The sequence below is a fragment of the Poecilia formosa genome, unplaced genomic scaffold, assembly GCF_000485575.1.
Source record: "Poecilia formosa unplaced genomic scaffold, Poecilia_formosa-5.1.2 Scaffold1043, whole genome shotgun sequence".
In the NCBI taxonomy this organism is placed as follows: domain Eukaryota; kingdom Metazoa; phylum Chordata; class Actinopteri; order Cyprinodontiformes; family Poeciliidae; genus Poecilia; species Poecilia formosa.
The window spans coordinates 12517-25009 of NW_006800982.1; the positions used below are offsets into that span (position 1 = coordinate 12517).

Sequence of the window (12493 nt, forward strand, 5' to 3'; positions counted from 1 at the left end):
ATTTTAGTTTCCTGTTTTTACCTCCTTTTCTTCAGTGTCCATGTTTTTATTCAGGATTATGAGAAATGTTTCAATATAAGGCTAATGGAGAGCAGATGATCTCCTTCAGTTTCATAAAACAACCAAAGAGAATCTAAATTGTGTCAAATCAGAAAAAACTTTTGCCCAGCAGAACCAGCAGAATACGAATCATCAGGAAACCTGCAGTTATTTTCCTGTTTCTACATCAGAGTCTGGAGTTTTCTAGATCTTATCGATTGGCTCTGCAGAATAAACTTCCTGGTTTCCTGGCGTCGTCCTGCTGCTCTCTACCCGCCCCCCTCTCAGGGTTTGTGTTTTTGTCCTCAGGTTTTGGGACTTCGGCAGACGTCTGCCTCTCCTGGACACAGTGGAGCATCATTCAGAGTTTGTCTGTGGATTGGACTTCAACCTCCACGTCCCCCACCAGGTGACCTGTTTATCCCACTCATCCTCTTCACTTCCTGTTGTTGACCAACTAAAACACACAACCTGTCTACCTTTATATGGTAAATTAAGTGTCCATTTCCCTTTCCAGCCTTTCATCCCTCTCGCTCTCCTCGGCTCGTTGTCTGGACTTTTCCTCCTTGTTGCTCTGTAATAATAACTGATAGTGATGATAATCACTCATCCCTCCCTCTGACCCTGCAGTCCTCCCTCATCTGTCTTCATGACCTGTGGGGAACCTGAGATGTGTTTTATCCAGTAGGTAGTTGCTAGGTAACCAAAGACTGAGTGAGGTAGTTGATGCTACCCAGCTAGCTTAGCTAGCCTTGAGCGGTTGAGCGGCTAAAGCCTTTCGTCTGCCTATCTCCCAGAATGCCTTGCAGTTCTGGACCAAAGTTCAGTGTAATTATTGAATATTCTGTCAGACGTTTCTATGTTTTCTATGGATATTGATCATGTTTCTCTGACAATAGATATCGTTATTGTTTCATCACCCAGCCCTAAATATCACACTCTTCATCTTCATCCTCATCCTCATCCCTCTTCCACACCTCTTTTCATCCCACTCATCCTTCGTTATCCCATTCATTCATTTTTAGCATCCTCTTCCTCTCCTCATCTAAAGGTTTGTCCTTATCTGTTTGATCATTTCCTCCTCTTCCTCCTCCTCCTCCTCCTCCTCATCCATCCAGTCTGACTTCTGTATCTTCCAGCCTGTAAATCTCTAAAATCGCGGCTGTTTCATGTCCTGACAGCATGAATGAAGTGAACTAAACGGTTCGGATCAACGGGAGTTTCCCTGATGTGGGAACATCCTTCCTGTCAGCGCTCCGCTCTGAGATAACAGAGTGTGTGTGTGTGCGTGTGTGTGTGTGAGGCTGAATTAGGGTCATCCATCACTCTATCTGCAGATGGCCGCTCAGAGCAGCGAGTCGTAAAAGCCTCTGGTGTCTCGTCCCGTTGTGGGTCCGGTCCAGGCCGTCGGGTCAGTCTGAGCTCAGAGGCTCACCATCAGGCGACGCAGATCAGCCTGCAACCAAACCACCGTTTTATTGATCAGCCTGGATCAAAACCAGCATTTTATTGATCTGATGGCAGGTTTCCATTTTCTGAGAAGCTGGATTTCAGGTTTTCTTTGAGCTTGAAGCAGAAACGAGTTTCACTTCTGGAGCAGATGAACCTTTAGCCACAGCGCTGAGCAGCATCATCATCACGGCTAACTTCCTCCTGATGATGATGATGAGGAGGATGAGCTGCATGTGTTGTTGGACTGAAGGGAAGAGATTCTACCTGAGCTTTTAAAAGAAGCTCATTTCCATAAACCTGACAGGAAGTTCAGACGGACAGTTAATCTCATCTTCATCTTTAGCTTCGTTTTTAGCTCTGACTGAAATCCTGGCCAGGGTTTGTTTTCCCAGCTGTTTATTACCTTCATGTTTTCTCTTGTGACTCTGAATATGAATTCAAACTGGAGTTTTAAATCAAGCAAACAGTTTAACGCTGATGTACTGCGGGAATGTTCTGAACGATTAGTAGTTTTTAATTAACGTTTTTCTTTTTTGCTTGTAATTATTGGGAGACATTAAAGGTCTGTGTGGCTCTGAGCTCCTTCCTCTTGGCTTCGTGAGCTTCTTAAAGTTGATGACAGAAGAGCCTCCGGTCCTGAGGCTGAGTCACCGCCCTGCTCCAGTCCTGAGGACACTTTCAGCTCCTTTCTGGTTCAGAGAACCAGCTGCGGAGGCGGAACTGGAGTACAACCAGTATGACCAGCATTCAGACTGGAACTGCTCGTCTTGGCGCCCAAAAACGTTTGACTTTAAAGAAATCTTTATCCAAACCCATGGTTAGCATACAGTTAGCGACAGACGTGACAGCTAGCATGAACTCAGCGTATCACACGGCGCTGGGGCTAGCTTAGATTTAGTTTAAAAACTTCACATTTTTAAATCTTTGTGATTTATGAAGACATTAATATGACTTTTTATTGACCTTTAACAAAGCAAATATCATGTTTTTCAGGAGATTCCCAACCTCTTTATTAACGAATCACCCTGAATACAGTTAGTCTGCTTTAAGTCGTTTCCATGGTTACAGTATAAACAGTGCGCCTGCTTCACTGTTTTAAACGCCTCCAGGTTACAGTTTTTACTCTGAAGAAGCTCCAGTCACAAAAAAAACAACTATTTATTCTAAAATAAAATCAGAGCAATTTTTTTCCTGCAGCTGGAAACACGAACAGAATAAATAAAGCAGAAGGTAACGGTGGTTGAGCTGAAGCAGCAGCAGGATTAAAGGTTGGTTACATGATGAAAGCTGCAGCCAGCTAAAGCTAATGAGGCTCTGTTTGATGGAAACTCGCTCACTTTGATGTCCGACCTGCCGCTCAGCCCGGACGGCCGCTTCCAGCAGAACATTCAGTCCGTCTAACAGAACCAGAACTGAAAGCAGATAAACATCAGAGCGGCTTTTAGCTGCAGGCGGCATCTGTCTGCTGATCGTCACAGGCTGACGCTGGCAGCACACTTATCACCGAACAATAAACAATAAAAACTCTGAATTACACATTTATCACTGCAGTGACAAACGGCAGAAGCTCCAAACAAACTGAAGAGTGGCAGAAAAACGTCTGAATACAGATTTTAATTCAGATTTTTCTTGTCATTCAAACCTTTCAGACTCTGGTGGCCACCGCTAGCGGAAAGCTAGCTGTGCTAACATAACGCGCTACATTAGTTCAGCTAATGCTAACACTATTCCGACCGGGTCAGCAGCCGTTCCTTAGCGGGCCGAACAGAATCTGTTCCACCGTTCATCCTCCTCGGTTTCCATCTGATCCGGTCCGGACCAGTTCTGCTCCAACACCAGGCGGTTCTGGTTTCTCTCTGCGGGTCGAGGCGCTGAGCGGGAATCAGTACAGTTACTGCAGCTGTAGCTCAGCGATCAGGCCTGAAACCTGGGAGTAGAGATGATGTAAATAACCCCAAATTAAGCTCCTTATTTGTTATGTCACATCTTTAGCACTTATGGTCTTTACCTTGTTTTATTTTGTACAATATATGGTTGACTCAGCTTTTGACTTGATGCTTTTATTTTGAAGAGACAACTTCCGCTGCCGGCAGCTTAACGACAGAATAGACAAGTTGCAACAACAACGTGTTAAAATGTATCTTATTATCCGCCCCTCGATGGAGGCACAAGCTCTTAGAGTGAAACTCAGGGTTTACCTCCAGTAACCTGGCTGTTCATCAGTAAAGCCACAATCCTTCATGTGGGGGAGGGGGCGGTCTGCTAAAGATGACCTCTGACCCTCCAGAGCCACATGAAGCCGGTTCCTCAGTGGACCTTCTAGCAGCACCAGAACATTCAGACCCAGAGGACGAAAGTCTGAGACCAGAGAAACTCATCCAGGATTTAGTGGCTTTGATTCCTGCAGCAGGTCAGACTGACGACCAGAAGCTGCAGCTGGAGATCTGACTAGAACCAGGAGGGTAGAGACACCACCTGGTTCTACACCACCTGGTTCTACACTGTCTAGTTCTACTCCACCTAGTAGTTTATAAATCACTAAACAGATTAAAGATCTTCTGCTGGATCAACCTGCTGGTTCCAAACATGGAGAAGCTAGATTCAGCTTCTATTCACCACAGATCTGGAACAAACTTCCAGAAAACTGAAACCAGCCGAAACCCTGAGCTCCTTTAAATCCAGACTGAACCAGCTGGTTGGAGCCAATTTAGAAACATAATCAATGAATCAATAATCTGATGTGTAACAACAACAAAATTTATCTATGATTTTGTATATTTGTGTTTATGATGTAGATCGTTTTTAGCTGCCTTAGGTGCTATACAAATAAAATTAGATTGATTGATCAGTAACTGCAGCTGTTTGGTTCTGCAGGTGGTAGATTGTTCCTGGGACGAGACGGTGAAGATCTACTCACCTTCCTGCCTCGCTGCAGCACCATAACACACACACACACACACACACACACACACACTGCTGAGCGTCTTCCGGACAGTGGGCGGTTCTTCCGGCTGGATTTGAGCTCCTATTGACTGATTGGACTCTGAGTTCATTAAGATGTGAAATCTAATCATAAAGTGTTTTATGTAAATGATGTTTATGATGAAATAAATATTTTATTTATCATCCAGTCGTTTCAGCAGCAGAACCTCCAAACCTTTTGATAACTAAACCCTAAATCCACTTTTCACTGCAGACAAACTGAATAGTTTTTATGTTTCTGTGCAAATTGTGTGATTGCAAGTGTCTCAGTGCTGCCTTTAGGGGTTGAATGGTGGTACTGCAGCTGAATTTTCCTATTGGTTCCAGCGTTCCAGCCCTGTGATTGGCTATAAAACCGCCTCACTCAGACGCGCCCCCTGATGGCGAGTCAGGAGGTGGAACAACGAACACGGTGAGCGTTGATCAGCAGCTGGAGCCGTTTGCTGCTGAACTCACCAGATTTGATGCGAGTCACTTTTATTGCTTTACAGTGAGATGGTGAATTAAGCTGACTACATGGAGACATTATTATTATTATTATTATTATTATTATTATTATTATTATTAAAGCCATTGGTTTTCAGTGTTTTCCTTAAGAAATAAAAACATCCTCCACGTTTTAGATTTCTGATCCTCCAGTTTTCCTCTGAAGAAACAGTTCCAGTTAGTTGAAATTAAAAAGCATTTGGAGAGTAAATGTGAGTGAACCCAGAGCGCTGCAGGTTTGTAATGGATGTGGGCGGGGCATCCCCCCTGCCGCCCTGAAAACTGATTTTCTGATGAAATATTTCAATTAAAATGATTTCCCCGCCTGTTGGGAGCTCAGCTCATCCTGAACAGGAATCATAACATTTATCCTGAGAGAAAACAGAACCCGACTGGGTCAGAACTTCAGATCTGAACACATTCAATCTGAACGCAAAGTTAAACCTGTTTGTTTAAAATTACAGCAAATAAATCCAGAAACTTTCAGGAACCAGAAGAAAATCTGCTTTTAAAAATGAAAGAAAACTATACAAAACAAAGTGAGTTTAATTTGAAGTGATTAATGTTTTTCGCAATTTCATATATTTTATTCTATATATATTGTTTTATTTAACGTTTCAGCCTTTTCATAAAATCTGTTGTCTTAGTTTTTGTTTGATTTCATTTAGTTTTATTTATCGCTATTCATCATTTCATCATATTTTAATTTATTAAAGTTTCATTTTATATCATATTTTTGTTAATTTCGTTTTAATTTCACTTTTTTTATTATTATTATTATTATTTTACTCCACTTCTTAGCAGCCATGTTAAACAACAGTTTTTATTTGTGTTTTATCACATTATTAGTTGCGTTTTTCAGAGCAGCTTTGTTGGGTCTTTAGAAACAGCAGCTCGGAGTTCCTGGGAAGTTTTTCCGTGAATGTGAGGAGTTTGGCCCCCGTGGAGGAGCCCCGGGCTCCGGCTCCCCCTCCCCCCGCTGCGGTAAAATCTCCTGAGTGGCTGCGGTTCGTGCCGCTCCGCCCCCCGCCGCTCTGCCTCCCCCTCAGTGCGGAGCCGGAGCGCAGAGAGGAGAAACCCTCCTGAGGATCAGCTGGAGGCCCCCCGCCGCCCGGGTCCAGGTGAAGCCATGGAGGTGTTCCGGAGCCGGCTGCTGGGGATCTCCGTGGCCGTGGCGCACGGCGTGTTCTCCGGGTCGCTCAACATTCTGCTCAAGTTCCTCATCAGCAACTACCAGTTCGGCTTCCTGACGCTCATCCAGTTCCTCACCAGCTTCACGGCCATGCTGGCGCTGGAGAGCCTGCGGCGGCTCGGGAGGATCCAGGTGCCGCCGTTCGGCATGCAGCTGGCCAAGGTAGGAGCCGGAACAGGTTCTGGAGGGGTTCGACCCAGAACCGGTTCTGGTGTTCCACCTCAAGTTTTATGGGGTTCTTTGTTTTATTTCTGCTGCAGGTTGGATTTATCTTCTGAAATAGTTTTTTAAATATTTGATTCTAAATTGAAGGAAAACCGGACCGGACCGATCTGTAGAACCGGACCGCACTGGCTGCGGTTCGGAAACTTTCTGCAGCTTTTCTCACTTCCATCAGGATGTTTTACTCCAACAGTCCATTCAGTTCATCTCCAGTTTTCTGTTACAAATCAGTAACTTTTATTCTTTTATTCAATCGATAACTTTTAAAAACCTTCAGATCTACAATCTTCTTCAAACATCAACATTGAATTAAAATTGATCCCAGAGGGAAATCAAATGTTGAAACTCATTCATTTAAATTCTCCAGTTGTTGTACATGGTTGTTATCAGAGAATCGTTCAGAGAATCCTTTAGATGAACAGATTCCAAACGTTCCTTCTTCACCAGAGGCGAAATTATTTTCTGATGTTCCTACATTAAAGGCTCTGCACAACCAGATGTTGGATCCAGAAAATGCCAACTAGAAGTCATTTCCCCTTTACTCTGGCGCCCCCTGTGGCGCAGCGCCCCTGTGGTTTATATGCAGATCCGGTTCCGCTCCGACACAGAAAATGTTTTGTTCTCATTTTTTATGTTTTTTTAATCAGAATAAATCCGTGAATTTTCCGGTGCAGCTCCGTCCTCCTGAGCGCAGAGGATCTCACTGCGCATGCGCAGCAGAGGGATAAAAATGACGTGAATCTGATTTCTGTTATGATTCATAGAAAACATGAATGTTTATTAATAAAGGTGGTGTAAATATACTGCTGTTTTCTTCATAAATGGATCCTACTGGGCAGATCCAGCATCTGGATCCGAACCGAACCAAACCAGGATCAAGCGGTTCCGAGGTTCTGAAAACTCTGCTGCTGAACATCCGCAATCAGACTTTCTGTCACATTTAGCTCTGGACTCCGGTTCCGATGTTTCAGAACTTCAATGTTCCTATCAAGGGTGTAGGAACGAGTCTGTCATTGGGGGGGACGAATGTGGCTCTCTCCAATATTGGGGGGGGACATGTCCCCCGCGTCCCCCCCGCTTCCTACGCCTATGGTTCCTATCATACATTGAGGAGCCCCCCACAGCATGATGCTGCCATCACCGTGTCCCAGAGTGGAGTCCCTCAGTGCTGGGTGTTGCATCCATATTACATTTGACGTCTTGCTTATGACTTTGTTCTGTTAATATTTTTACTATTTTATGTTTCTCTTGTCCTTGCCCTAATACTCCCCGTTGTGCTGTAAAACGGCGCAGCTGATGATGTGTGTTTAGGACACTTTGCTCCTGTTTGCGCAGGAGTTTGCGCCAGTCTGCATCCTGTCCACGCTGCAGTCCACGCTGACGCTGTGGTCGCTGCGCGGCCTCAGTCTGCCCATGTACGTGGTGTTCAAGCGCTGCCTGCCGCTCTTCACGCTCTGCATCGGGGTGTGCGTGCTCCGGAACGCGCTCCCGTCTGTGGGCGTGGTGACCGCCGTGCTCATCACCACAGGGGGCGCTGTTCTGGCAGGTAAGAGCCAGGATTTCAGGAACTAGTTGTTTGTGTTCATCCATCCATCCGTCCAGTGGTGCGGACACTTCCTCTAATCCACCAACAGCAGAGCTAACTTTTAGTTTAGCACTTTAGCACTAATTTCCCTGGCTGATTGGTAAATGTTCAGCTGAATAAAAGTTCAAAATCTGAGTCTAAGTTTTGGTTAAAATTCTTCAAGAAGTTATGCTCTTATTTTGAAGTGGGTGTAGTCTATTTATGCAGCAGTTCAGTTTCCTGTCCTCACTTTCTCTCTCTTCTACTCAGTAACTTGATTTTAAAAAACAAACACAAACAGTAGAGAACAAGGCTAAATACCATGTTAGCATTAGCTTCTGTTAAATACCATATTGGCATAGCACTTAAGAATTAGCTTCCACAGACTGCCATGTTGGTAGTGTTTAGCATTAGCTTTCACTGATTACCGTGTTGGTGTAGCACTTTTGCTAATGATTGTGATTCATTCTTTAGCACAGCTCAGGTGGAAACCTGCCTTCATAGACTGGAGCTCAGACTGTCGGCCTGCAGGTTCACTTCCTGTCTTGGTTGTTTCCTGCAGGAGCCGGAGACCTCACCGGGGATCCGTTTGGTTACGTCACCGGGGTTCTGGCTGTAATCATTCACGCCTCCTACCTGGTTCTGATCCAGAAAACCAGTCTGGAGAGCGAGTATGGACCTCTGACTGCACAGTACGCCATCACCATCATGGCGTCTCCGGTGCGGAACCTTGTTTTAGGAATTTCCTGCTTTCATCTTCGTTTCTGGTTTGTTTTCTAACGTTCTTCCTGTTTCCAGGTGCTGCTCATCTGCTCTATCATCTCCATGGACGCCCTCAACATGTGGACCTACGAGGGCTGGAAGGAACCTCAGATCACGGTCATCTTCATCCTGTGCATCTTCATCGGCTGCGCCATGAACTTCACCACCCTGCACTGCACCTACATCAACTCGGCCGTCACCACCAGCTTCGTCGGCGTGGTCAAGAGCATCGCCACCATCACGGTTGGCATGCTGGCCTTCAAAGACGTGGCGCCCACGCGGCTCTTCATCGGCGGAGTGGTGGTGAACACCATCGGCTCCATCACCTACTGCGTGGTCAAATACTTTGAGACGCAGAAGAAGAGTTTGTACGAGGACCTGGAGAAGGACGCGGCGCAGCCTGGAGACTCCTACACCGCGAAACCCCCGCTGAACGGGGAAGAGTCCGCCGCCGGTCCCGAGCCGGGGCCGTCAGAGAGCGGAGACAGGAAAGAGGACGAGGCGCCTCAGTTATCGAACGGAGCGCTGTCGGTGGGGGGGAGCGCCGAGGGAGACGGTGGCCTGAAATCTGTTGTGATGACGGAGAAAGAGGCGCTGGAGATGCAGAGGGAGCACCTCCACCAGGAGAACGCGGCCTCCGGCCGGTCCGCCACCCAGAACCTCGTAGGAGCATTGAGGTCTATCAGGAGTCTGCAGCTCACCAAGAAGGAAAATCTGATCGATAACATAGAGCTTCAGAGTCCATGAGGGCGGGATGGAGACCCAAACGGACTCTTGAGCCGAAACAGAAAGGAACTCAGCGGACGGAGACCGGACAGACCGACAGACCGGACAGACCGGAGGACGTCTTTCATTTGCATCGGCCCGCTTGGCAAATGCTTGATGGTCTTGTTGGCTTCGTTATCTCTGTGCTGAAGATTTCACGTCCCAGAACTGCAGAACCAGGAGGCGGACTGACCGTATCTCCATGGTAATGAGCAGTTCCAGTTTGAGCCAGCAGGGGGCGGAGCTTCTTCTTGGCATGCGGAGGGGTCGGCGCAGAGCACGGCCAGCATGACGCGGTCCGTTTCCCCGGTCCGGTTAGAACCCGGCTGGACTGAACCCTGCAGGTCCGGTTTACGTTTCATTTGCTCCCATTTCATCATCAAATCCAAAATAATCGAAATTAATGTGTCGGCCATGACGGGAGCGGTTCTGTTCCGTGTTCGTCGGGTCATCCGGGTCGCTGCTCTGAGGTTTGTCTGTTTACCTAAAAGAACCAAACGAAGAAATTTAACTAACAATTTAGTTTCTATGACGTTTTTACTTCTTCACCACACAGCAGGTGAATTTTTATTTTAGGTTTTATTAAACTGCTGTTGCTTTTTTCTTTCTGGTTTTGTTCTGAACTTATGAGTCTCAAAATGCCAAAATTTTTTATTATTATTATTATTATTATTATTATTATTATTATTATTGTTGTTGTTGTTGTTTTCAGTGTTTTCACAGCTGAGAAGGGAAAAACTCAGAGTCACAACGATTTGATTTCCACTGTGGCCTTTTTTAAGCCGTTTCTAAAACCTCAGGCTCAGTAAGAGAACAACGTTTGATTGTTTTGTTGGTATGAGAGGATAAAGGGACGCCATCATGTCAGCTGTTTAAAGATGTTTGTTGTGTGTTGTTCACTGTGAGTTCCTATTAAATGGCTGCCAGACTGACATTGGCTTCTGCCTAATAATCTGTCACTGAAACGAGGGAAATATGTTTTTATAATATTTGAAGACTCGCATAACCACAATAATATTAGCTCTTTATTTAATATGTGAATTGGGTTTTTACAAGATAATGTTCTGTTTTAAGGTCAGATCAATAATAAGGTAATTATCCTGTTATTATTATTATCCGGGGTCGCGGGGTCAGCAGCCCAGGTCGGGAGGCCCAGACTTCCCTCTCCCAGCCTCTGTTCCAGCTCCTCTGGGGGAATCCCGAGGCGTTCCCAGCCGAGGATCATCGTCCCTCCAGCGTGTCCTGGGTCTTCCCCTCCTCTCAGTGGGACATGATCTCCTCACCAGGGAGGCGTCCATCCTGACCTGATGCCTGAGCCTCAACTGGCTCCTCTCGACGTGGAGGAGCAGCGGCTCTGCTCAGAGTCCCTCCTGGACGACCGAGCTTCTCTCTCTAGAGCCCAGACACCCGTTTCGGCCGCTTGTATCCGTGACCTCGTTCCGTCGGTCACGACCCAAAACTCATGACCATAGATGAGGGTGGGAACGTAGATGACTGGTAAATCGAGAGCTTCGCTTTTTGGCTCAGCTGTCTTATTGTTATTGATTATTAATATCTAACAGCAATTTTCTGTCTAATCTTGAAGTTTTATCATTTCCAAAAACTCAACATTTCTCCTTCATATTTTCAGATCTAAGCTAGCAATTTCATTGCTTAGATCTTGAACCTGACTTGTTCATAGCAACATTAGCCGCTAACTAAACAGCTAATGTAGCTGAATATTGCTAAACACATCAGCTGTTTATGTTCACCTGATCACCAGAGGTTTATGATTGATAATCCTCTGACCTGCTCAGACATGCTAAGCTAACTTAGTTAGGTAGCATAAGTAAGCTACATTAGTGGCTAATGTTACTATTAGTATGTCGATGCTAATCAAACATTAGCAATCTAACAATCACATCACAGTAGCACACTAATGTTAACATTAGCACAACAAAGCTAACATTGGCATGCTAATGTAAGTATACCAGCATACCATTAACATTAGTGAAGAATGGGAGCCTGCTAATGTTAAAGCTAATGTTAGCACTTGCATCCTGTTTTCTTGTGTATTTTTTCTGGATCTGCTGCTGTTTTATATTCAACAATTTCATTTCCTCTTAATGTTTGCTCCTTTGTAATGTTTCATCAGCCTACTGTGGATTGTGCAGGGACATTAGCATCATGGTTAATCTGGCACATTTCCTGGTTTTAATCATGGCCGTTCCTGTTGCCAAAAAATTAATCAAATCCCAAACATTCATATTACTGCACTAGATCACAAATGTTTACGCTGTAGAATGTACCAAAGCTAACATTAGCATGTGAATACTGAACATGCATTCTAATGGTGACATTAGCGCACAGCACAGCTAATATGAGCATGGGAATCTACCCATTGCTAATATTAGCTGATTGTTAACATTAGCACACAGTATTGTTAACTTTAGCTTGCTAATTAATGTCCAGCTAGCACCACCGCATCCTGACAGTAACATTACTGTACAACAAGCACTAATATTAGCACTCCAATGCTAACATAAGAGCACTTTCATGCTAAGATTACATTAGCATACACAAAAAATAACTTTCAGATGGTATCACAAAAATATTACACCAAGGCTCAGATTAACACACTAATGCTAACACTAGCACGCTAATATTCCATGGCTAAATATTCAATATTTCTCTTTTTCAGTCTGAGTTGAAGGTTTTAGGAGATTTTTGGGGAATTTTGTCCTGAAATTAATCCAAACTGTCAACAGAAATATCTGCCTCGATATCATTTTCTGCTTTATCTACACACAGGATGTATTTGGAAATATTGATTACGTGGTATTTTTCATGAACTTTCACCAAAAATAATAAAATGATAATCATTTATCATTTTATTCTGATAATTCTGTTGATTAATGAGTTTTTAGTCAAATTGTCACTAATTGAAGCTGTTCATTTTTGGTTAAACATGAAGCATTTCAAGCCAACACGCAGCTGGATGGATGAACATTTAGTCTGAGCGGCGCTGAGTGAACCTGTGGAAACCCGTC

The 12493-nt window shown here is 44.7% G+C and overlaps 2 protein-coding genes and 1 long non-coding RNA gene across 4 annotated transcripts in view; 2 read left to right on the plus strand and 1 right to left on the minus strand.

Annotated features, from left to right (window-relative positions):
* Positions 1-4621, plus strand: part of pex7 (peroxisomal biogenesis factor 7) — a gene marked incomplete at its 5' end in the record, with an annotated part of 11995 nt that extends 7374 nt beyond the window's left edge. Inside the window, 2 exons of the mRNA XM_007544221.1 lie at positions 349-448; positions 4366-4621. Coding sequence (XP_007544283.1) covers positions 349-448; positions 4366-4434 — 169 coding nt within the window. The remainder of the gene's footprint in view (positions 1-348; positions 449-4365) is intronic.
* LOC107835120 (uncharacterized) lies at positions 809-4358 on the minus strand. Of its 2 annotated transcripts, none has more exons than XR_001660948.1 (2): positions 1164-4358; positions 809-992 (listed from the first exon to the last, which is right to left on the minus strand). It is a non-coding gene; the product is annotated as an uncharacterized LOC107835120 (long non-coding RNA). The 2 variants fall into 2 exon arrangements; XR_001660949.1 differs by having other exon boundaries at positions 809-998.
* A 1111-nt stretch (positions 4622-5732) lies between the features above and the next one.
* slc35d3 (solute carrier family 35 member D3) lies at positions 5733-10398 on the plus strand. Its single transcript, XM_007544220.2, has 4 exons — positions 5733-6313; positions 7709-7919; positions 8500-8657; positions 8736-10398. The coding sequence occupies exons 1-4, from the start codon at positions 6089-6091 to the stop codon at positions 9444-9446; spliced, it is 1305 nt and encodes a 434-aa protein (XP_007544282.1). The 5' UTR covers positions 5733-6088; the 3' UTR covers positions 9447-10398.
* The last annotated feature ends 2095 nt before the right edge of the window (positions 10399-12493 follow it).